The sequence below is a fragment of the Argopecten irradians genome, chromosome 4 (genome assembly GCF_041381155.1).
Source record: "Argopecten irradians isolate NY chromosome 4, Ai_NY, whole genome shotgun sequence".
Taxonomy (NCBI): domain Eukaryota; kingdom Metazoa; phylum Mollusca; class Bivalvia; order Pectinida; family Pectinidae; genus Argopecten; species Argopecten irradians.
The window spans coordinates 22,007,232-22,034,201 of NC_091137.1; the positions used below are offsets into that span (position 1 = coordinate 22,007,232).

At 37.8% G+C, this 26,970-nt stretch overlaps 1 protein-coding gene across 1 annotated transcript in view; it reads right to left on the reverse strand.

The window, feature by feature from the left end:
- LOC138322178 (uncharacterized) overlaps window positions 1-16,535 on the reverse strand; it is a 51,897-nt gene extending 35,362 nt beyond the window's left edge. Inside the window, exon 1 of the mRNA XM_069266229.1 lies at window positions 16,273-16,535. Within this exon, the coding sequence (XP_069122330.1) occupies window positions 16,273-16,345 (73 nt within the window). The 5' untranslated portion in view covers window positions 16,346-16,535. The remainder of the gene's footprint in view (window positions 1-16,272) is intronic.
- Window positions 16,536-26,970: the final 10,435 nt, after the last annotated feature.

A 26,970-nucleotide genomic window follows, 5' to 3' on the forward strand; every position in this document is an offset into this window, starting at 1 on the left:
GAAAAGACGAAAATTAACAAATTTAAATTTCGTCTTTTCGCTGCGAAAAGACGAAAAGACGAAAAGTCAAACACGAAAAGACGAAAGTGAAGCACGCTAATTAGCGCCTTTAATTTTCGTCTTTTCGCCTTCAAAAATCTCGTCTTTTCGTCTTTTCGTCTTTTCGCCCCGAAAAGACGAAAATTACAAACCTTAAATTTCGTCTTTTCGTCTTTTCGCCCCGAAAAGACGAAAATTAACAAACCTTAATTTTCGTCTTTTCGCCCCGAAAAGACGAAAATTAACAAACCTTAAATTTCGTCTTTTCGTCTTTTCGCCCCGAAAAGACGAAAATTAACAAACCTTAAATTTCGTCTTTTCGTCTTTTCGGGGCGAAAAGACGAAAATTAACAAACCTTAATTTTCGTCTTTTCGTCTTTTCGTCTTTTCGCCTTTTCGCCCCGAAAAAATACAGATTACAGATATACTTTGTCATCTATCATATACGACGGAGATTATAATGTAATTTCTAATGTACAATTATGATGAAGACCATGTCATGTATGTAGTCAAAATGTCTTTTCAAATAATACACAGTACATTGTACCTACTGATTGACTGTTATATTAACTGTATTTGAGCAATTTCTTGGTACAAGTCCTTCCTTTAAACTCAATGTCTTCACGAGATGTCTTTCATAAATTATTTTGTTAACAAGTTTATCCGTGGTTCAAACGCTTTCAAATAATACCCGCCGACAACTTTTTTTTTCAAGTTGTGTAGGGGAGGCAACTCCTGTAAGTGCTATGTTTAGCATCTTAAGTTCATTATGGTCCTTACATATACACGGCAATGTTTTGATAAGCGTAATTGCTAAAGAGGGCGATTAGAACACAAAAAATAAGATATTAATGAATTTAAAAAAAATGTATCAATCACGCTAAAGGATTTGCGGAATGATGAATCTGTTAGTGGCACGTGGCATATGCCACGTGTGAGAAATCTACGTAACTGCTGTAAACAAACATGTTGACTTCTGTTTTAAAACTTCTAATCTTAGTTATTGATGAAGATACTTGTAATACTATCAATTTAATAAATCGATTGTTATCATAAACTACTTTGATGCTTCTATATTGAACAATTAAGTCAATATTAAGATAAAAAGATTTCAAAATGACTTCCACACCAGACCGGAAGGCGAAAAGACGAAAAGACGAAAATTAAGGTTTGTTAATTTTCGTCTTTTCGGGGCGAAAAGACGAAAAGACGAAATTTAAGGTTTGTTAATTTTCGTCTTTTCGGGGCGAAAAGACGAAAAGACGAAATTTAAGGTTTGTTAATTTTCGTCTTTTCGGGGCGAAAAGACGAAAAGACGAAAATTAAGGTTTGTTAAATTTCGTCTTTTCGGGGCGAAAAGACGAAAAGACGAAAATTAAGGTTTGTTAATTTTCGTCTTTTCGGGGCGAAAAGACGAAAAGACGAAAATTAAGGTTTGTTAATTTTCGTCTTTTCGGGGCGAAAAGACGAAAAGACGAAATTTAAGGTTTGTTAATTTTCGTCTTTTCGGGGCGAAAAGACGAAAAGACGAAAATTAAGGTTTGTTAATTTTCGTCTTTTCGGGGCGAAAAGACGAAAAGACGAGAATTTTGAAGGCGAAAAGACGAGAATCAAAGTCGCTAATTAGCGTGTATCACTTTCGTCTTTTCGTGTTTGACTTTTCGTCTTTTCGTCTTTTCGCGGCGAAAAGACGAAATTTAAAGTTGTTAAATTTCGTCTTTTCGGGGCGAAAAGACGAAAAGACGAAAATTAAGGTTTCTTAATTCTCGTCTTTTCGGGGCGAAAAGACGAAAAGACGAAAAGACGAAATGGCACAAATCAGCCACCGTACAAGACAGATCAACCATGTTGAAAACATATACCGGCGAAGTATTACCAATGTTGGCCAAGGCTAGTATCCAGGTGTCATATGAAGGACAAACAAAACAGTTGTCATTGCTAGTAGTGGGAAGTGACGGACCTTCTTTATTCTGTAGGAATTGGTTAGGACAGCTACGTCTTATCTGGAAAACAATCGACCTGATGACTATCAACGAACATAAATATTCTGTATTTGAGGACAAGTTAGGCACAGTCAAGGGAATCACAGCATCTATCAAACTGAAGTACAATACCCAGCCAAAGTTTTTCAAAGCTAGGGCTGTGCCTTATGCACTTAAAGATCAGAAAATAACTTTAACCACTAGAGGCTGGGTTGACATAGTGGAAAAGGTGGAAAGTTCAGATTGGGCAACACCTATAGTGCCTGTCATGAAACCCGACGGTTCAGTGAGAATTTGTGGCGATTTCAAAATCACCATAATCCAGTGCTGGATGTACCTGAATATCCCCTGCCAACCAGCGAGGATCTTTTAACTTTCTTAGTAAATAAAGATAAAATCCAAACATCACCATGCAAGGTTGAAGCTATTCTTCATTTAAAGTTGTATTTCCGGTAAATTTCACCATTACAAACTGTCATAAAACATACAATACGTGATTATGGATGCTTATATATGATAGTTCAGATCCATAGAAGCACCTATATATTATTGACATAGTAGTAAAAGTCGCATGACGTTTTGAAAGAACCGCTACAGTCAACGCCATGTTTTAAACTATCGGGTAATATCGGAAAACTGTGTTGCATCACGTGACCGACATCAACGATACCCGTGCAGATCGGAACCTCCCGAGTCGTCTCACGTGGACACCATCGGCAAAAGCCGTGCAGATCGGAATAGATCGAAATAGTTCGGGTATTCCCGAGCTATTTTTAACGTGTACACGTTAAAAATCAATATTTAAACTAAATTGTTTAATACCTTGGGAATGCGAACTTTACAAAAGTCGGTAAACATGGAAAGTTTAAAACGAGAGGCAGTGGGAAATATGTAGAACACTTAACATACTTTATGCCAAAAATACAGCAAGTCACAGACCATACAACTTTAAAGGATCCACAAAATAAGAAAGAGCTTCAGTCGTGGTTAGGTATTGTTAACTACTATAGGACGTCCATACTGAACATGTTTACGATTGTACCTATCCCCTCACAACAATACTGGCAGACAAGGTCGATTGACATTGGACAACAGATTGTCACTCAGCATGTGAAAAATCACTTTTAGTGTCATCAGATGTATTGGATCATCATGACCCTGAAAAGCCTGTAACCTTGGCCGTCGATGCATCTTCGTACGGTTTGGGAGCGGTGATATCTCATACTATTGAGAATGATGAACGGCGCATAGCGATTGCGTATGCGTGGCGTACCCTCATTGTGACCGAAAAAACTACTCTCAAATAGAGAAGAAGGATTAAGCAATCATGTATGGAGTCCGCAAGTTTCAACAGTATCTGCTTTAGAAATCTATTTTGTTGACCGACCATAAACCTTTTACACTGATTTAAGGACCAACGAATGGTATTCCTGTGCTAGCTACCTCACGGTTGCAACGGTGGGCTATCCAGTTGTCGTCGAATCAATTTGATATAAGGTATAGTTCAACTACTCAGAACGGGAATGCTGATACTTAATCGTGCTTTCCCATTAACACCGAGGATGTTGCTGAAATAGACCAGGAAGCCATGAAGGTGAACAAAATTCAATTGAGAAAATTACCGATCACAGCCGCACAGATTGTTATGGCAACGAAAAAGGATGATGCTTTGTCTATACTTTGTGACTAATGTGTGATCACACGAAAAGCCAGAAAATGAGTTACTTCCATTTTACCGTGTTCGAGAGGAACTGACAGTCTCCTGAGAGGATCCGATCTATTGGCCCAGATCGATTCCAGCATGAAATGTTGAGCCAGTCACATGGTAATCGTCCAGGAATAGTAAAAATGAAGGCGCGTTGGCGAGATTGTTCCTGTGATGGCCACAGATTGGATACAGATGTTGAGACTTAGGTGGCAAAGTGTGAAAGTTATAGAAAAGAACTATGGAACATGCCACAGTCACGATCCATTCCATGGTTATGCCCACACAAAGCATGGGAACGCGTACATATCGACTATGCAGGACCATTCCTGAATAGTATGGTTGTCATGGACGCGCACTCCAAATGGTTTGACGTTGTGTGAATATCGTCAACAAGTGCTGAAAACACTATAAACACGCTTCGATATATGTTCTCCGCGTACGGACTACCAAAAGAAATAGCATCCTAAAGATCAATGGCGTCATGAATATTATATCAGCGCCATATCATCCCAATCAAAATGGTGAAGCTGAAAGTGCAGTTAGAACATTTACGTCTGCTATGAAAAAATTGGATGATGAGGAAAGAACATTGAACCAAAAGTTGGCGTCTTGCTTATTGTCATACTAGTATAGGACAACAAGGTCACACCAGCTGAATTATTCATGGGCAGGAAGCTCAGAACTCGTTTGGACATTATCAGACCAAATCTTGAACAATATGTTCAAATACGTACTCAGCGACGTGACGTGGCCAAGAAAAGTGGCGAAATGGAGATTGGAGATTTGGCAATGGTGCATGATTTTCGAAGCACCAACCGAAAACGATCATGGATTCGTGGAGTGATTATGCAGAAGCTTGAACCAGTAACGTACCGTTAACAGGTTGGAGACTTACTGTAGAAAAGACATATCGATCAGATCAGAGATTGTGTGGTGGATGGAGATTCGAAAATATCACATTTACAGAGTACCGTGGACTAGCCACAGCATATTGTTCCATCAAATGTATCAAGAACTGAATCAACGGATGTCCGTCTAGACATTGTCACAGAAGAAGCGTGATACCAGCTCTACACGGAGTGGGTGGTATTGGGACATATTTCCCCGTCAGGAATATAGTATTCTTCAGCTTTTGTTTTGCACTCATCATGCTACAAGGAAAGAGCATCGTCGTCAAACAGATCCGGCAAAAAGAAGAAGGATGTGCGTAATGGAGAGCGTAAAGGTAGTAGTAGACGCAGTCTGTCGGACATTTGGGCTTGCAAAATGTGCGAGAATACAGATAAAGGGGATCCAAACTCTAAGATGCTGAAATGTGACTGTGCAAAGATCATTTCTGCATCGCGTATCTAGAAAAAAGACAGAATATGAATTTCCTAACAACACGGATGCGATGTGGTTTTGTGCGCCATGCTGTGTGACAGTAAGGACAAACAGCCATACCGAAGCTTTAGTTGAACTCAAATGTGCCGAGATAATGGTAGCATACGAGGAGAGGGTAACCAAAATGGAACTCGATATAAGGTCGAAGTGTTGAGTTGAGGAAGTGAGGACCATTATTCAGGAAGAACTGGCAAAATCCGAAAGTCTATCCAAGGATACATACAGCAATAAAGACACTACGTCTACTATATCATCGGAACTCAACGATAAGAAAACGCAGAGAAAAAATCATCATTTTTGGAATTAGCGAAAAAGAAGATATCGATGAGACAAAACAACGGATTAAAGCCTGTCTCTAACAAACTCAAATTCTGCAGAGTCTCAGAAGGATAAGATGGCATTTCTAAGATAAGATGACTTGGTAGAAAACAACAGGATTAAACTCGACCCATTTTAATAAGCTTCGGCAGCATTGCTGACAAAGCCGTATTTTTTTTTTTAAAATGTCCGGAATCTTCAAAATAATGATGATTTTAAATCTATACGAATAAGAGATGAAAACAAAGAGGGATGAGGAGGCAGCATTAAGTGGGAAAGCAAAAATAGACAAACGAGAAGGAAACCGTGAGTTTTGTCCACAGGGTGAGAGGACCCCATGGAACAAGAAAATAGTATGAATCAAAACTAAATCTCGAGACGAAAACTTATGAACAAGCTCAGCTCTTTTTACAGTAATGTAGTCTTTTGAACAAGATAGATGAATTAAAACTAAGGATCCATGAGAAAGTGCACGGTATAGATGTAATGATATAACTGAAATCTATCCCAAAAATAATTAATTCCGGATATGAACTTTTTATAAAAGAAAACGATCCTAATCTGCACCATGGAAAAGATATTTACATCAAGGAAGGCCTTGCTTTAAAGAGAGTGTCTGGGTAAAAATAACATAGCCAGATAGTTTTGGAAAATATCACACTAGAAAACGATTTAGGGATCTTCTTCGAAAAGACACTAAAATAAGGTACGCATACAGTTGAGTGTGTTAAGAAGGCCAATAAAATGCCAGGTCTAATAAGAAGGACCTACATCTTTATAAACCAGCAAATGTTTGTGTTACTCTATAAAGCCTTATTCAGGCCACACCTGGAATATGCTGTAACAGTATGGAATCCTATGTACATGTACCTCAAGGATATACAAGCTCTTAAAAGGAGTTCAAAGAAGGGCAACAAAATTCGTGAAAGGGATGAACGACAAAACGTATAGAGAAAGGCTTCTGATTCTAGGTCTACCAACACTAGAATACAGAAGGAAAAGAACCGATGTCATCCAAATACATAGAATTATGTCTGAACTCGAACATCTAAGCCAGAGAGGGAGCAAAAAGATCAGAAAATCACGAGATCCGAGTACGAGGGGTTATATTATGAAACTAGAGAAACAAAGATCATGGCTCAACCTCAGAAAGCATTTCTTTACTAATCGAGTTGTAGATGACTGGAATAGTCTTCCAAGCAGCATAGTGGATTCAAAGTCACTGAACAGTTTTAAGGCAGCTTTGAATAGACATAGGAAAAGCATCAACATAAAATTCAGCCCCAACTGTTAAACCACCAACTAAACAAGAGTTAATCAATCATCCATTCCCATGCACTGCATCATTATAAAAAGGGCACTATGGGTGCATTGTCTGCATATCAGTAGACTTAATTTTATAAAACATTTTCTACCACAATGTGTCGATTTATTCAACTCTCATGCCATTGGTTATATGTACACACCGTTGATTATATATATTGATATTCCACTAGTGGAATATAACCTTCCGGCGTTTTGATTGGTTGAGAAATTGACCTTTGACCGGTACTACTTTTTCTACCCCACGTGATCAATTTTTACGTCGTCTGCTTTCAACGTCAACATCATGGCTGCGATGGACGAAGATTTGGTCAATATTGGCGACAGAGTGAAGCTATGTGACGGGGAAAAGTCTATTTCAAAGGCAGACACTAATTATGGTTTCGACCGATTTGAAATTCAGTTTGATTCAGGCAAAATAGCAACTGAAGCCCGGTATCGGTTCGACGTCATACCGTCATGCCCGGGTCGCGACGTTACAATATCACAAACTAACGTTAGATCTGTCACGATATCGGAAACCATTCAGAGTACATTAACACCCCCAGTTGATAAGCCCCATGATCCATATTTGTCAGACAAAGATTAACTAGAAGATTTTGATGTTGACAGATTCATTGCTTCAGAGGTCAACAAAAACAGTACACTAAGAAAAAAACTGATTTAGATATGAAAAAAGTACGAGATTTTTTTCAGAGTGTTCTCAAGGAAAACAGGCCATTAGAATCGATTCCGCCAGTTCAGCTGAACAAGTTACTTTGTATCTATTTTATGAATGTTAGAAACAATCATGGAAAGAAATATGAACCTGCTACCATTAGAAACATGGCATGTAGCATTGATCGGTATTTGAAATCGAAAGATTACGGCAAACAACTAACAACAAGTGTAGAGTTTTCTAAGGTAATGGAGGTTATCAAATCTAAGCAAAAAAAAGCTAAAACGAGAGGGAAAGGGAAATTTAGAAAAGAGGGCTGATGCTGTTTCAGACAAAGACATAGATAAATTGTATGATGTAGGTCAACTTGGTTCACACAACCCTGACAGTTTGTTAAGAACAGTTTGGTTTCTAAATACTGTGCATTTTGGCATGCGAGGTGTTACTGAACACAGGGATATGTGTTGGGGGGATGTTAAGCTATGTAAAGATTCAGAGAATAATGAGTACATTAAATTTCGAGAATGGCAAACTAAAATAAGGCCTGGATCAAATCCTAAGAATGTAAGGGCCGTCCCCCCGCGCGCCTGGGCTACCCCTAAAACCCTATCACGCTGCCCTGTCGCCACTTATAAGGTCTACCAATCTCGCCGTCCGCCAACATACTGCCATGATGATGCCCCCTATTATATCGCCACTAATACAAACATGGACAAATCTAGCAGTGCCAGCCTGTCGGCGTAAATAAACTGGGAAGATTCACGACTACAATGGCAGAAAATGCAGGTACTATTTTATGAATTCATCCTAAACTTCCATTATAATAAACAGCTGCTGTCAACAAAATAACAAAAACTAAGCCCCGTCCCTTTCAGATTGTACACAGGCTATACAATGCATTACAGTGTGTACTGAAACAGTACACGATGTCATGTTGCATTTCAAAATTTCACACAACAGGTTAAGGTCGATTGTCCTGGTTATTTGCACTTTAATACTAAATTATTACTGAATTATGACCCGTGATACAGGATTTTTCAATATTTGCAATAAAAATCTTTTAGGCTTGACGAGCAAAACAGGGGAAAATGGAAAACGCCTCACGAACCATAGCGCAAGAAAGTATCTTGTACAGAAGTTGAATGATAACGGGTTGCCTCCCAATCAGATTATGCAGGTATTAATAAATATTCTTGTACGTTAAATAACAACAAAAATGTGTGTTTTTATGCAGACTTACCTTTATTTAAGAAAACACATCCCATCACAAATATTTCGGTACAGTAGGGCTACTGTAACTTTTTTACGAATCACTTGCATATTTTTGCCTTTTTTTTTTATCCTTTCAGATTTCCGGACACAAGAACATCCAGAGTATTAACAATTATTCGACAATAAACTCAAACCAACACAGGACGATCTCAAGAACATTGTCGAACGCGCACTCAGAGCAGATCGGTCAGCCAGCAAACAATCCATCATCCGGCCCCCGGCCATCATCACTAGTGTCCTCAAACGGCGATGTTCAACTTCAAAGCGTATCAAACAGACCACCATTACCAAACACGCTCCCGTCATTGTTTTCGGGACCCATTAATGGTGGATCTTTCACAATTAACATCAAAAACAAGTCCGTGTGTACTTGTAGGAAACGCCAAAGGCCAAGAGTGCTTTACTCCAACAGTGACACGGACTAGAGTGGGTTGAACAATCCGCGCGGGAAAATTACGTCACATGCCGAGGCCACACAACTGTTAAATTTGCGCGCATATAGTCCCCGGTCAATTTGATTTAAAGAGAACGAAATGACTGGGTTTCGGATATCAAATACATTTAATTATCATTATTTTATAGAAATATTTGTGTATTATCAATTATTAAAGTAATAAAAAATAATTACGAAATTGAATGTTTTGCATATTAATTAGTTTCTGTATCATACAGGTTATATCACTACGCCTAATTTGCATACAGAACTCTAGCAAAAAAACGTTGGCCTATTGTCACGAAAAACATTGTGGTAGAAACAGGTCACACCACTCGCAACTATTGGATATTGAATTAATTTCCCTCTCGTGAATTATTTTTTAAAAGTTACAAAAGACACTCGCTAAAGCTCGTGTCTTTTGTAACTTTTAAAAAATAATTTACTCGAGTGAAATAAATTCAATATCCAATAGCTGCTCGTTGTGTAACCTCTATATACCTAATTTAAGACAAAAGATTCAGGAATGTAAATAGTTCTTAAGGATGTCAAAAAGCGATTACTTAAATAAGGCAGATATAACTGATAGGGAAAATGTGTTGATTGGCTGCGTATAAACAACGATGAGATACATGTACAACTAAAGTTTCTTCAGATAACGTATTCTCAAAACTGTTAATTGTCGATTTCAACACCGAGTATAGATTGGAATACATGGATATCATGAGAAGAAAGGCAAGGGGAAAACTTTATAGAACTTCTAAGAGATAACTTTCTTTATCAGCATGCCAATGAATCCACGCACAAACGAATGGGAAACGATACAAATGTCCTTGTTTTAACAATGAGTAATTATGAAGAGTCCGTGTGGGCCGTTGGTTACGAAAGCCCTATTGGTAACAGTGATCATCTTCTTAATTTTGAATACGCGTTCTGCAAAACGGAATCCAAAAGTTTTTAAGCGGGTTACAACTTCCGTAAAAGAGACTGTAAAAATATGGGAAGTGGACTGGGGCGAAGTATTGTCTAATCTACATCTTAAAGAAGCTTATAAAACATTTCTTCAAATTTTCCGTTCAATTACGGATAACATATGTTTAAAAAAAAAATCCTGGAAAATACCGACCCGTTAGTCTTACTAGTATCATCGTTAAAACAATGGAAAAGCTCATACCTGATAGCTTAATTAAACATATGCAATTGAAATATATAAATGGATTGAAAACGTTTTGAGTGATCAAAATCAAAAAGTGGTGGTAAATGGATCTACGTTGAAATCGCAGAATGTTTTAAGCGGAATTCCCCCAATAGTGTCTTATAACCTATACTTTTTGTTCTCTATACCAATGGCATGCCAGAGAGCACTACGTCGCGGTGTCTTCTATTCGCCGGCGATACGAAATGATACCGCAAGATCAATAACGATGAGGATAGGGAAATTTTACAAACACATTTGAATAATCTCCATAAGTGGTACTATAATTTGCTTTTAAACAATCATCCAAATAAATGCATTTCTGCAGGTAAAGGGATCACCGAATAATGATAGAAATTACCGCCTCGCAAACCACACTGGAGAAGTGGTACAATAACTGTAAAAATTCGTTAATGCGAAAAAATAGGAGTACTTTGATAGAGAATAACTTAAAGTGTACACGGAACGGAAAATAATATTTAGATATGTTATTCTTTTTGATCTCCTGACAAGAATGTTGAAAACCGCATCAAAATCGGCCGCTTCAGTACCGAGATACAGCCCTCCGAAGTGCTCGATTTTTACCTGTATATGGACTGCTAATAAGGGAATCGGCCGCTCACGCTGATTTGGGGAATAACCGGATGTGACGTCACGAGGACAACGGCAGTGAGGTGTTTGGTGGTAGGGTTATAGCACAAAGGGGGACATATATGTATTCCTGAAATGGGGTTACGAGAATTTTACAAATATATACAGTATACAGTTATGTTCACGATTTAATTATATATATATTAGGAAATATTACAACTGAAATTAGGCTAAATACATATGGTGATTAGCGGAAACACGTATACGTTATTTATGTTTCTGGTACATTTAACTAGAGATCTTATCTCTGTTTTAACAAATTTCTAAATTATCAAACCTCGGGAATATTCCATTTTCATAATGTGATCTAAAAAGAGACGAATTAGAAAAATGATGGTTATATAATTATTCATTTGAATATGTTTCTGTATAAATAAAAATTCTCTCTAGGCCTATGGATTTCAACAGAAATATATATGTATATATGTTTCTGATTTCAAGAACCAACATAACGAAAAGAAAATGCTTTGAATGTATTTCATAGTTCAATACACCTAGATATCATAGACATAAATTAGGAGGGGGTAAAAAATGGATATTCGAAATCTAGCAACTATCAGAAATATCAAAATTCTGACATTGAACATTATATTTGCATTGTTCTTTCTCGACATGCCATTTATAAATAATTTTGTAGTTTTTGTTATAAAAATACATTTACGTGTAACCAGAACATATAAACAAGACAAATGTATAATGAGTCTTTCTAAAATATATACTGTACATCTAGTAATTGATACACTTGTTATATGTTATGTTGGAACGGTATATTTTACTGTAAACCAGGGATTTTTAAGTGTAAACAAATATTACATTATACAACAACTACATGATGGTCCATCGCTAACTTATACATGCACCTTTCTTACGTAATCTGGTTAGCCCCCTCATTAGTCTCGGTTGACCACGCGGTTTAGTTACTGCAGTATATACAGGTATAGAGATTAACGCAGCACGACATTGGCTATTCGGAATGACAGTTCTGTTTTTGTTCTGTACTTGATATCTGCTACTTGGATTAGACTTGTCACATAGACATCTTCATTGCATGATTTATTTTTCAATTAAAGACACTAATGAACGAACTTGAGCGAAATATCAACAAGTCGTCGAGTGTACTGTATTATATGTAAGCTGAATGTATTTCGTCAAAAAAACAAATAGATCGATTTCAGATGTAGATGCATTTACATATATGCAAAAAATTCTGTTTGGAATCATAACTTAATCGTATGGGCAGGTGTTATAAAAAAAGTCAGAAATTTGTTAAGCGGGTTTGACCAGTAAACATTCAAAGACCCGAGTCGGGCTTTGGATAACATAATCAAGAATCCTTGATATAATATTCACATATATGTGGTTCCAACCACCGCAGATATACAACGTACGTGGATCATTATGAACATTTTATTGTGTATAATTATGCAGTAATTGCGTAGAGATGTTCATTTATCTAAGACAGGTACATCAATATACATATATGCATGGTATAAATCCCTGTTTTCAAGCGTTTTTCAAACTCATGTCTGTGATTAAGGATAATATTACATAGGTATCGGACATGAACACAGGTATTTGTGTCTTCAAAATCGATATTTACAAACAGATAGTTTATATTAGATGGCAGACACCAAAAATCGCCTCTCTATCTTATGCGAGTAGAATAGGTCCCGTTGTCCTCGTGACGTCACAGGTCAGGGGTCCCAAATCGGGGTCAATGGCTTGGGGCTTCATGTGTGTTCTAGAGAAAAGTCGCATTATCTCTAATACCGTAATCGCTTTGAAACTCGTACTTTCTCCATTCTAAATTTTATCCAAAGACGCATTTATCAAGCCTTATATACCAAACCATTCCGTATACACTTTAACTACTTTAGGTTGTTTTTATTTTTTCTATTTTTTTTCTCAATAATATCAGTTAAATCAAAATTCAACATGGTCGTATGCCGCATATCATTGCATTACTGTAACCTAAGAGGAACCTACATTTGTATGAGAGCTAAGACCAGGCTAGGCCCAAACTGTATAAATACTAAAGGAAAGTGCGCTGGAAAAATTATCAATACATTCACTAACCTAAGCACTTTCTTACAATGCTCACAACAAATCAAGTCATCGTCCAGGAGTAGTACATGTACCATTAAGACGAATTTTATCAGTACTTTCTGAGAAATAGCAATTATATTTTCAAAACAAAATAGGGTGGTCAGTCGTTCATATTGTGTTTAGATGGTTTTGAAATACTAATTGCACTACCAACGCTAAAACGATTTCAGACAGTCTCTTTAAATACAGCACGATAATAACCGGTACTTTTCAAGATTATATTGGGTTTTTTATTCAGCTCACAACTAAAGAAGAAAAGACACAGCTAGGAATCAACATACAGAACATTAAAGGCGAGAGATATTATAAAGCAAAGGTATGTACTAATTATACCGCATACATGGGAGGCCGTCCTTACATGACCATAGCTGTTAATAGGACGTTAATTAATCAAACAAACAAACAAAAAAACTAATCATACTTTGTCAAAAACAAGAAGACATTAAAATACATAAATATATAATAGTGCCCACAATGGAACAGGAATAGGGAATCAATATCGAAAATAAGAAAACATGTTTCGCCCCTATCGCGTCGTTGCTATGACACATTATCGCTCTACATGTACCGCTTCAACTCATTATTGCACCATCGTATCATTGCTTCATTGTATTCGCCTCATCGCGCCATCGATCAACTACACGATGATTAGATGACGCGATAGTGAGGTACATGGCAACAACAAGTGTCAGTGCATTCTTGGGGGCCTGGGTGTATATGGTAATAGTTAAATTAATTGTTCTCTTTGTATGGTTGCATGTGCATGTTTGTATATAAATTGTAGTTAGTTTGTGTTGGTAAAGTTGGTTGTTTGATGCCATAGACACTAAACCCAGTAATCCCTTATGGAGTGTATCTGACTTCGTTGTACCGTCATATAGGCGGGTGCTCCGAAAAATAAACGGAGGAATTTACGTTGTTACATATATACATGGCCCTTTCCAGATTCCATACTAATGAAATAAAAATTATCGGGATTTTTGGCTTTTGTCTCAGAGCACATCTTATTACCTCTCATTACAGAGGTATTGGCTAGGCGGGACAAAGCTTATCCGACCATATACTTTGTCCGGAATCCTCCAGATAGACCAGTCAATCTAGCCATAAAAATAGCTGAACCTCAAACTAATTGGAACAGAAGCAACTGTGCATTTTTCTTACTCCTTGATATGTAGTAAATGATGTATTAAAATTCCCAAATAATCCCAAAAGGGGAAAATTGAAAAATTTAAAGGTAACGAAAATGAAAAAAAAGTTGTGGACGAAAAAACCTTTAACAAAAGTCGGACATACTTTCTACATTCATGGCACATTAATCTGTCACAGTAAACATACATATGCCTTTTTTCCTTTGATTACGCATTAGTACGTAATGATTCAGACGTGGAAGACTCACAAGTTCATGTAATAAACTCACTGGTTACATAATAACGTTAACTTCCATATGTACATGTGTATAGAAAAGCGGAGTTCAATTTTCATCTATACTTTAAAATAAACTTAATTCAAATCTAATTACAATCAGACTTGGGACCAGAGGAAATAGTTCGTTATAACAGAAATTCTATATAAAGTTTCTCAAACTATAAGTTAATGAAAGTCATAGGCCGATTGCACCCCGAATCCACGTAGTTATCAAGCTAACTCACAAATTCCGAAGTCAGCAACAATGTCTTCTTTGGCAGATTTTCCATTATCGACAATTAATTGTATACTTGTTTGATCGTATTTGATTTTCTATTAATTAATTCCCTTTTTAGACCCCAAGTTTCACTTTAAAACAAAGCTACATCCAACACTTTCTGGGAAAAAATTGTTATAGAACAAACATTTTCTTGATGGGACCACGAAATCACTCCTATCAAAAGATAATTCGTTATAAGGAAATCCGCTCTACGTTTCTCAAAGAAGTACATGTATACATAAAGAGGAGCCAAAAACCCAGGATTTGAATTTACCTCGTAATAAATAAAAATGCGTATCAAGCAGATTCGTCTTAAGGACGTTTAACTGTATATTGACTTTCTTCATCACTGTGTGTATATATGCCCTTTGACATTTGTTTGTTACAATATTTATTTCACTTGCTTCATTGTGTTGTTTCTGTTATTAATAAGAAGGTGTAAAAGTCTATAACATGATGACTAGTTTTCACTGTAAAGTCATTTTTCAATATGTATCCATGAAGAACATGTAGAAGTTGATTATCATATATGTACATGTAGATTAGTTGGAAACATACATACATGTACATCCCCAACCTGGCAAGTTCACTTTTTAATCCTGCTTCTTCCAGTTTCATTTCTAAACATTTCCTCAAACATATAGATGCTCTGATTTGACATTGTTTTACCGTCTTTGTGAATTTGATAACCGAACTCCGCTAAAAGAGTTTATACAAAAGTTTTAACACACAAATTAGCATATAATTGTGGTTTAAAGGAACCCCATATGTCTATTAAATATCGCAGATTTTAATCAAGCTTTATTAGAGCTTTATGCTCCGTTAACTTTAATGGACGTTTGTGCAACATCATATTTTCTGGAAATGACGTCATTAAGTTAATGACGGTTTAATGAAGGTTTAATCCTCGATTAACTTTTAATAGACCTTTGAACAACTGGCCCTAGATAAATGAATACATGGAAGTAACTGACCATTAGTATCTGTTATATGTAGAGCTATGGCACGTATTAAGAAATAAAGTGGCAATAAAGTAAAATAATTACAGAAATAAAAGAAAATAGTACATATAAAATACACAGTTAAAAACAAAAACAATAATGAGGTCACAAAAATCCAAAGCACTCTTCGGAATAAGTATTAATATTGAATTTTATCGGAAATATGTGTAAAATGGAAATTTTGATAAATATCGCGCTAGTACAAACAGACTTCCATACTTTTTTCGTCAATGCAACTGGGTTTTCAAAACTGGCAAACTTTTGAAACTTAAATATATCGTAATGACAGAACCATTACTCATTAAAGATAAATTAAAGCATACACTGACAAAATATCAAAATTCAGATATGTTTTATTTTACATAAATACAATTATGTCGCCGTCATTTTGTACTTCCGTCGGGTAAGTTACCGTCACCGATCGCTTTACCATTTCAACACTTATTGACATCTGTGAAGCACATGGTATTATGTAACGTTCACGTTTGGAAGATGAAGCACAAATTTCGCAATACATACCTGTGTTCACGCACTGCACCACTGAGTTTATTAACCAAAGTAGATGCGTCAATCCCGCCCAATAGCAATCCATAGCGTGCCGTCTGGTGAGTGTTATTTCCAGTCTTTTTAACCGAAATCCTACGAGCTAAGGTCAGTCATTTTAATCGTCAGTTACCCACATGATCAACCTAGAAATGGTTAGACGTGCACAAAACGTGACAGAGTTAACACACTGGCTGATGAGTTGCTATGTTCTAAGCATAAATATGACATTTTACAGCGTAAGACATGGGTCATTACTGTTTGTGTAATACCGAAAAGGTATCGGCGGTTCTGATTGCTTGGCTTGGGTCATGTGACACCATATCATTACTTTACATATTTAAAAATTCCAGCAGTAATAACGTAACATAACATGAATGTTTTATGCGTGCTACGTTGTAATGAGTGTGAGTAAAAACATTCATTTATATCTCTGTTTACAAAATAAAATACTGGCAACACCCACGCTAGGATCACGTATCAAATGCAATGTGATTGAAGCTTCACGCGAGTAAAACGCGGCATTTGAACAAGAGTATACGCCAATCTGAACGAGGACACACTCTTACAAACTTGCAGCGGGAGTGAACTATTCATAACACAAGACAATGTGGTGGTAGTATTGTCGTGCGATTTAGTTAACTTCGAATGATTACATCTACATTAAATGTTGTCAGCAGTTCTGCTCAAAAACGATCTCTCCGGCTGCAATAAAACTTCCCCTAATTATGGAAGGAGGAAAAGTAGAATAAGGTCAAACGAGTTTTTGTCCGCATCGCAGAACAAGAAGCATCGTCATTCATATTTATAACACAAAACAGAACTACAATGTATTTTGGATGCAAATTAATAAAATGCTTCAGAGAAGCAGGAAAAACATGAACATTTCAGTAGTTTCCCCGTCGAATTTTTAATTTCTGTCCGTTGTAAAACTGATCATTCTGAAATAAAAGCGCTTTGCCAGAATTTTTTGCTATCAATTTCGATTAAATAAAAGTTAGTCTTCAGCCGGAATCAAGTTAACTTTGCTTATAATATATATTTGAAATCGTTCATTTACTGTGTCATTTGTATCTGTATAACATATACACTAATAAAACGCCTCTCATTAATTCAATATTATATTGGTAAAAATGTTGACCAGTAAATCCCATGAATTTAATTGTAAAGTTGAGTCTGCTCAATACGTTTTGATAAAGGTTTTAAATTGTTAGATTTATATCTTTTCTTTTTTCTTCAAAATGCGTGATAAAAAGGTTAATATGCTATGATAATTTTGATATCGCATCCTTTATCAGCCATTGTCCTCATCTCAGCCCTCAGTCTGATATGGCGGTCTCGGGTTGATATAGGGTGCGATATCAAAATTGTCAAGTGATAAACTCTTAATATCGATAAGTTTTCAAGATATTAGAATATAAACATTCCTATGTCTGCCATTTTGAAAAACAAGATGGCCGTCTGCTTTTACCAATTACAAAGGTTTATATTTGCATCCAGTTACCCTGGAAATATAGGTAAAGAACAAAAATCAGGATTCTACATCATTTAGTTTTCAAGATATTAGACTTTGATATTGTATTATGTCATAGAAATGGTGTAAAATGGGGCAAATTTTAGACTTGTATCAGAAAGTGCATGATTTAAGGCTTAAGCCTCCGGACTAAATTATTCATCATGTAAATAATTGTTTTGTGCGTCATGTCCACATTATTGCTAAATGTTGCTGATATCAATCAATAATTACTTTTAACGATTGTATCACTTCTCTCTGAATTTGCCGTAGCAATTGTTATTAACGTGTATATATGGCTGAAGTTGGTTGCGAGTTCCTAGTTCCGTTTAATAAACGGAACTAGGAACCAGACCCGAGTTCCGTTTAACTTAAACGGAACTAGAAACCAGACCCGGGTTCCGTTTAACTTAAACGGAACTAGGAACCAGACCCGAGTTCCGTTTAACATACATACTGGCCAACGAGCGGAGTTCCGTTTATTAGGATTTCTATCTCTAACTGCATGTTCAATTACCTATTATATACAGGAATCGAACTTAGAGCTTCCATGAATAATACAGCACAGAATTAATCTCTTTAACACAAGTTTCCTTAAACGGATCTGACACCTAGACTCCAGTTCCGTTTAACTTAAACGGAACTAGGAACCAGACCCGAGTTCCGTTTAACATACATACTGGCCAACGAGCGGAGTTCCGTTTATTAGGATTCCTATCTCTAACTGCATGTTCAATTACCTATTATATACAGGAATCGAACTTAGAGCTTCCATGAATAATACAGCACAGAATTAATCTCCTTAACACAAGTTTCCTTAAACGGATCTGACACCTAGACTCCAGTTCCGTTTAACTTAAACGGAACTAGGAACCAGACCCGAGTTCCGTTTAACATACATACTGGCCAACGAGCGGAGTTCCGTTTATTAGGATTCCTATCTCTAACTGCATGTTCAATTACCTATTATATACAGGAATCGAACTTAGAGCTTCCATGAATAATACAGCACAGAATTGACCTCCTTAACACAAGTTTCCTTAAACGGATCTGACACCTAGACTCCAGTTCCGTTTAACTTAAACGGAACTAGGAACCAGACCCGAGTTCCGTTTAACATGCATACTGGCCAACGAGCAGAGTTCCGTTTATTAGGATTCCTATCTCTAACTGCATGTTCAATTACCTATTTTATACAGGAATCGAACTTAGAGCTTCTATGAATACTACAGCACAGAATTAATCTCCTTAACACAAGTTTCCTTAAACGGATCTGACACCTAGACTCCAGTTCCGTTTAACTTAAACGGAACTAGGAACCAGACCCGAGTTCCGTTTAAGCTTATACGGAACTAGGAACCAGACCCGAGTTCCGTTTAACAAACATACTGGCCAACGAGCGGAGTTCCGTTTATTAGGATTCCTATCTCTAACTGCATGTTCAATTACCTATTATATACAGGAATCGAACTTAGAGCTTCCATGAATAATACAGCACAGAATTAATCTCCTTATCACAAGTTTCCTTAAACGGATCTGACACCTAGACTCCAGTTCCGTTTAACTTAAACGGAACTAGGAACCAGACCCGAGTTCCGTTTAAGCTTATACGGAACTAGGAACCAGACCCGAGTTCCGTTTAACTTAAACGGAACATGGAACCAGGCCCTAGTTCCGTTTAACTTAAACGGAACTAGAAACCAGACCTGAGTTCCGTTTAACACAAATATACTGGTCAATGAGTCGAGTTCCGTTTATTAGGATTTCTGCATCATATAAGATATTAAATTCAAATGATATAAAGGAATCTAGCTCTGAGCTTTCAGGAATGATACAACAGAGAATTAATCTCTATAACACAGATTTTATTAAACGGATCTGACACCTAGACCCCAGTTCCGTTTTGCTTAAACGGAACTAGGAACCAGACCCTAGCTCCGTTTAACACAAATACTGGTCAACCAGCCGGATTCCGTTTATTAAAATTTCTACCTGTAATAAGATGTTTAATTACCATTATAATTCTGAAATCGAACGTAAAGCTTCCATGAATAATACAACACTTAATTATTCTATATAACAGAATTTCTTCAGCGGGTTTGACACCTAGACCCCAGTTCCGTTTAACTAAATCGGAACTAGGAACCAGACCCGAGTTCCGTTTAACACAAATACTGGTCAACCAGCCGAGTTCCATTTATTAGAATTTCTACCTCTAATAAGATGTTTAATTACCATTGTAATACAGGAAGCGAACTTAAAGCTTCCATGAATAATACAACATAGAATTTCTTCAACGGGTTTGACACCTAGACCCTGGTTCCGTTTAACTTAAACGGAACTAGGACCCAGACCCGGGTTCTGTTTAAGCTCAAACAGAACTAGGAACCATATTCGAGTTCCGTTTATTTGATCGGAACTAGGAACCAGAGTCGAGGTCGGTTTAGAGCCGACGCTTGCATAGATGTGACTTTTTTAGATATATTTTTACAGGAATTGTCTTTGAAATTTCAGGACCATGTAATCAAAGTAAAAATCATTTCAGTGTAGATTTCTTTACACGAAGTCGACAACGAGACCTGTTCTGTTCTGTTTAATATTATGCGGATCTAGGAACCAGTTCCTAGTTCTGTTTAAGCCGATGTTGGCCTATACATTGCCTTTAAAGACTTTAATGAATATCCTGATGCTTAATAGTGCCCCGTATCGCAATACGGGTGCCTTATAGTAATCAGGTTGTCGGTCTATCTGTCCGTCCGTCTGTACGTCCGTCCGTCCGTCCGTCCGCCTGTCCTTTTTTAGTTCTTTTTTTGTTACCAAGAAGTCTTAAATTGCAGATGTAGGTTACCTTAGTGCCCTTGTTCTGCATATTACATTTTTGGGCCAATCGGTCAATATGATGGCCGACAGAGAAACAATTTTGATTTTGGTAGTTGAAGATATTTATCTCTATTAAGCACCAAAGGGATCTGTCTGAAATTTCAGAGGTTGGTTTCCCCTAGGTTCCTAGTTGCGTATAAGGCATTTTTGAACCGATCTATCAACAAGATAGCCCCAAATGGGCCATACAACTCAATCAAACAAAATCAACAAGATGGCCAAGAGGCAGTCATCTTGGATTTTAATATTTATTGTTTAAAAAGCAGAGAAAATATTCCTCTTTCGTCAGACATACATCATTCTTTGGTACGCGCCAAGAATCCTCTAAGATATCTTGTAATATATACTGTCATCAATCATTTCGAAATCAGAGCTTCAATTGTACATTTCATTGTCAAGATATTACTTTTCCTAATCGCAAAGCACCTTGAGCGGGGCCTATTTTGACGTGTCAGTGTTCTAGTATTTAACAGTAATCGTCTTCGGAACCTTTAGGAACTTATAATCACAGAAAAACTCAATATAGCGTAGAAACGGAGTCGAAAAACCATGCCCGAGTTCCGTTTAAGATCATACGAATCTAGGAATTAGACCCGAGTTCCTTTTAACCCAACGCAATCAAATTCCATATTCAGTTCACATGCTTTTACTGACCAATGAGTTCGTTTATTATGATTCCCACGTGTAATAAGATGTTTAACTGGACATTTTCATTGGAAAATATGACGGGTGTTTATCTAACAATGAAAAGTGGTCAATGGCATTCATATCTTAACTCGAGTTATGAAGAAGAATTTTTCCTCATCTCGCACGCTTAAGTTAGCTCTGTTGCACCTCAGTTTTGGTCAAAGGTTCAAGCCCCTGGTTATGCAATACACGATAGACTGCCGTCCTCTTTGCCTGCTAAGCTTGAGTGTTGAACTCTGGAAACTTGGTCAATGAACCAGGTAGTGTTCGGCTCCAAGGAGCACCACACGATGGAGAGGCTGTTGCGTCTCTCCATCCGGAATGTCATATATAAACTTGAAAACTTCTGCCCTGAACAGGACATTGAGAGGATTGGCTTCTTTGAAGGTGTCATTGCTCGCAATGTCAGACGTGGTCCCTTCTGCCTTTTTTGAAGAGAATTCATACGTTGAAGGCCATTACCTCACAGAGGTCAGTACCACCAAAAAAGAAAGCTAGAAATTCTGCTCCAACTGTTATATGCGACCAAAGTCAAAGCCTTATTTCAATGGTAACATTGGGAAGGGTAGGAAGAGTACAAATCATTGGGACAAGACGAAAAGTTCCTGATTCGTCTCTCTGTCCTTGCTCGTTCCATACGAAAGGTCTGTTCTTGAGAATTCAGCCAGTCTCAGATTCAAGTCCTCCTCTCGTAAATTAGGGTTTGGGTAAGGCAACAATTCTCCATCTGTGAAGGTCTCGATATTCCTCGTTTTCATCTTCCTGTAGGAGATCGTCAGTCCACCTTCTTTCTAGAGTCAATGGAAGGATATCACCCAGGACTCTTGAGCCTTTTCTGTAGTGAAGGAGCGGTTTGGCATTCCATCCTTGCGGCATCCGCACTTTGTGTCAAAGTATGTATTTTTTCCCTCCTTCGGGGGATCCAGAGATGGCAGTTTCCATCCGGGAGGAACTAAGGACCATGCTTTTAAAGGGCGCGGTCGAGGAGGTGCCAATTATGGACTACACACTCGGCTTCTATTCCAGAATAATTCTGATCCGCAAGAGGTTTGGAGCTTGGTGTCCCATCAACTGCTGCTGGTTGTAGTGTGATTTCTGCACTCTAGGGAAGACATGTTCACAACTATGTCGACGAATTCCTAATGATCCATCTAGTTCGGGAATCTTTGGATCGGAACACCCGTCTGGTCATGAAACTTTTGCTTAGAGTTGGCTTAGTTCCTTAAAGAGTATGAGGTTCCCCTTCTTAAAACATTGTCTTCTTGGGAAACCGTTTCCACGCGGTTCATGGTATTGTCATTCCAACTTTGAAGAAATTCGAGAAGGCCAGAGATATTCCTCTGACCTTCAACGGCTGGCCCCTCGTTGGTATCTAAATATTCTGTGTTATCTCAACTCATGGGGTTTGCTCGGTGGTGTACTCTGAAAGGCAATTACAAATGTATTTCAGGGGGTTTCGTTGTCGGTCATGCCAGCTCCCACCGTTAACATGTTCACGGATGCGTTCATGGAAGTGTTAGGGGCTTACCTCGACATCCATTGCCAGTCGATGGAGTGGTCTCGGGAACATGCAGAAGATGATGGCTCTTCTGTTTTCTCTGCAGACATTTTAGAAGATTCTGCATTCCAATGCAGTTTGAATGGCTACGGACAACTCTACAGTGGTCGCTTATCTGGAGAGAAAGGGACACCAGCTCACGTCCTTTGTGCCCTCGCTATCAGTATTTCCGTATTATTCCTATCTATAAGGAAATGCAGTTAACAATTTTAGTCAAGCATCTTCCAGGAAGCGCAAATGTTCTGGCGGATAATCTCCAGGCGGCGCCAGCTGGTTATGACAGAACGGCATCTATATCCCTCGACCTTTTTGCCTCTTTTCTCAATAATCAGTTGTCAACCTTTGTCTCTCCGTGGCAAACCAAATGGCTTGGGCCATGGACGCAGGGTTCTACAGAAGTTTCCGGAGCATTATTGCTCCTTCTTTCCGATAGCGCCACTGTTGCCGCGTCAACCCTGGTTTTCGGAGCTCTTGTCGTTTCTGGTGGCTCGTCCTCTGGTTCTCTCACCAAATACAAATGTCTTTCGTTAGCATCGGCCCCAGACGTTACCTTCACGCTTGGACGTGATTTCAGGAGTCCTAGCTCAGACAGGCTTTTCTTCGGATATGTCAGCTCGCATCGCCCGATCAATTAGGTCTTTCTCCTCTGCCGCCTTCCAGTCACGCTGGAAAATCTTCTTTGATTGGCGTCAGGAAGATTGATCCGGTCATGGCCTCTGCCCAGCTGATTGCGAGTTTCCTTCTCTGTCTTGTTTAGGGAGCACAATCATGTACTATTGCAGGCTATCACACAGCTATTGCCAGTGTACTTTCTTTCCGTGGTAAACCAGAGGTAGGATCTTCATTTCTTTGTTTTTCTTTAAATGGTTCAATCTGGACAGGCCTAACGTACAGTAGTTAGCTCCACAGTGGAACCTAGAACTCGTTTTAGAGTCATAAATGGGGGCTTCGGCTTCTAATGGGCCTTTAGGATCGGACTTCATAAAGTTTTTAACTTTTAAGACTGTCTTTCTGCTTGCTGTTGCCTCAGGCCACATGAGAAGTGATATTTATGCATTGTCTTTTCGCTCTTCGCGTATTTCATGGGCAAGAGCTAGCTCTGCCGTTACCTTTCTCACTGATCCTGAAATTTGGGCAAAGAATTGGGAACCAGGTTTTTCGCCCCATTCCATTAGAATCCCTTTCCTGTCAGTCTCTATTGAGTCTTGGGAGAATTATCAGATGCTTTGTTCCTGTCGGGACCTTAAAACAGGGTCAGCAGGATATCTCCTTCCAGTCCATCTCCACATTGATATGTCAGGTGATCAAGATTGCTTATGAGCCGTCTAATGATCAATATCATGCGGAATGCAAGGTGAGGGCTCATGAGGTTAGAGCCCTTGCGACTTCTCTGGCTCTCCGCAATAGGTCCTTGTACCAGGACATCAATGTCTTCTGCCGTTTGGCGTGGTCAGTCTACTTTCACCTCCGGTCTCTGTCCTTCCACTCTGATGGACTGTTTTCTGTCTGTGACTGTTCCTCCTCAGTATACATTAAATGCATTTATGGTCTTTTAACCTTATGCGAGCAGGTTTCACAATGGTGCACCTCTTTCCACGGAGAGGTATATCCATTTTTACCTTTGTTCATTCAACCCTGTTTTATATTCTCTGCCTGGGGCCTGTCCCCTACATTTACCATTTGACTGGGCTGCCTGGCTTCGGACTTGCCATTACGGTAAGAAAGACAAATTCGCATACTAAAGTTATAGTAGCGTATTACTGTAAAGAAATTGAGGTTTTTTCAATGTAAAACCAATTTACATGATGTAAAACTAACAATGACTTTATGGGGTTCCACTCTTCTGTCCTCCCTCCCTTTCATCCTCAGTCATTTGGCCTCGTGGCTACATAGAGGTGTTTAGGAAGGGACATCATTTTATATACTCTCGTCGAGTACGAAATAAGGTACGTTAGGGAGACGGGATTCTCAAATATAATGTTTTCAGGGCTATAAAAATTGGTGTATGTAGTGAATTTGAATTATAAAGTTATAGTAAGTATTATATCATGAAAGTGGCTTAACATTGAAAAAAACTCTAATTTCCTTATAAAAAGACTTCTTCTCTAAAACTAAGCACGATATATAACAACTCATATTGCAAAGGTAGTATCTGTATGGGGCGAGGATACAAAATTATAAAAAGGGTGTGGCTTATCCCCTTGGGCCTGAGGGGCGGGGCCAAAAGGGGTCAATTTGTTTATTTCCATATAAACGACTTTTTTCTCTGAAATTAAGTATGGGATAGTACTCATATTGCGATGGTAGCATCCTTAAAGGAATTCAAAATTGTAAAAATGCTGGGACTGACTCTCTACCACTATTGATTTACACTCATAATCATATGATATTGAAAGCATCATTATATGATGGAGATTGAAATTAAGCAAATCGTGGAGCCTGTTTTGCTATTTCCAACTGTAAGAGTTTTTGTGACAATTACTTCATAAAACAGGTGATTCTTCGTGATCTATTTTGTTGACTCACGGAAGGATATTCTTAACCAAGATCAATAGGTACAATATACATGTATATTTCGAAGGCAGTTTTGGTTTATGCTTGCAGTTCGATAAAATGCACATCAATTTAACAAGATATTAAAATATCAGAAAAATATTAATTTGAAATACTCCTTCACATAAAAATAAAAATAAATGGAGAAAAATAATCTGGAAATCTAAATATTTCGATGAAACATTGTTAGATTTAAAATTAAAAATAAAATCCTTTTACCATGGGGATTAGATAAAGATATCTGTAAAAATCGTATGTACTGGGCTTAAACGGTCTAGATCTGTTGCTAGGAATTTCCATTTAATTTCAAAAGAATTCCGGTCTCATTCATAAACGCCACACGTCGCGTTATCGCATAACTTCACTCGGTCATTTGGACCAGTTGAGCTAAAATGAGTAAATGCTATGGCAAGCCAATTTAAAATTTATTGAAGAAGCAAGGTCCATCCAGAATTTGATCGAATTATATAAGATATCATATATTATTATATTCGATATCAGGCCCTTCAGGTCAGATGAGCTTTACAAATGTTTATACAAGCGTGGGGTTATACGGAACTCAGGTCTGGTTCCTAGTTCAGTTAAAGCTTAAACGGAACTCGGGTCTGGTTCCTAGTTCCGTATTTGCTTAAACGGAACTCGGGTCTGGTTCCTGGTTCCGTTTAAGTTAAACGGAACTGAGGTCTAGGTGTCAGATCCGTTTAAGAAAATCTGTGTTATAGAGATTAATTCTGTGTCGTATCGCTGCTGAAAGCTCAGAGTTCGATTCCGATATATAATATGTAATTGAACATTCAATTAGAGGTAGAAATCCTAATAAACGGAACTCGGCTCGTTGGCCAGTACTTTTGTTAAACGGAACTCGGGTCTGGTTCCTAGTTCCGTATAAGCTTAAACGGAACTCGGGTCTGGTTCCTGGTTCCGTTTAAGTTAAACGGAACTGAGGTCTAGGTGTCAGATCCGTTTAAGAAAATCTGTGTTATAGAGATTAATTCTGTGTCGTATCGCTGCTGAAAGCTCAGAGTTCGATTCCGATATATAATATGTAATTGAACATTCAATTAGAGGTAGAAATCCTAATAAACGGAACTCGGCTCGTTGGCCAGTACTTTTGTTAAACGGAACTCGGGTCTGGTTCCTAGTTCCGTATAAGCTTAAACGGAACTCGGGTCTGGTTCCTAGTTCCGTTTATTAAACGGAACTAGGAACTAGGAACTCGCAACCAACTTCAGCCCTCCTCCTCTATATATGAACACAGCAAGCATGATTAAAGTGTCATGTAGTTACACAAACATTTACTAGTTAACTGATACGCATTCTAACATTTTTTTAATTCACAGATTAAATAGATGAGTTCGATTATTTGTCAAGATTTTAATAAAAAAAACTCTCATGGAGATCGTCATGACAAAGATTCATTTTATTAAATAGTAAGCGTTGTTAAGGATGCTCCACTGCCGACCAATTGTTTATTTTTTTGTGT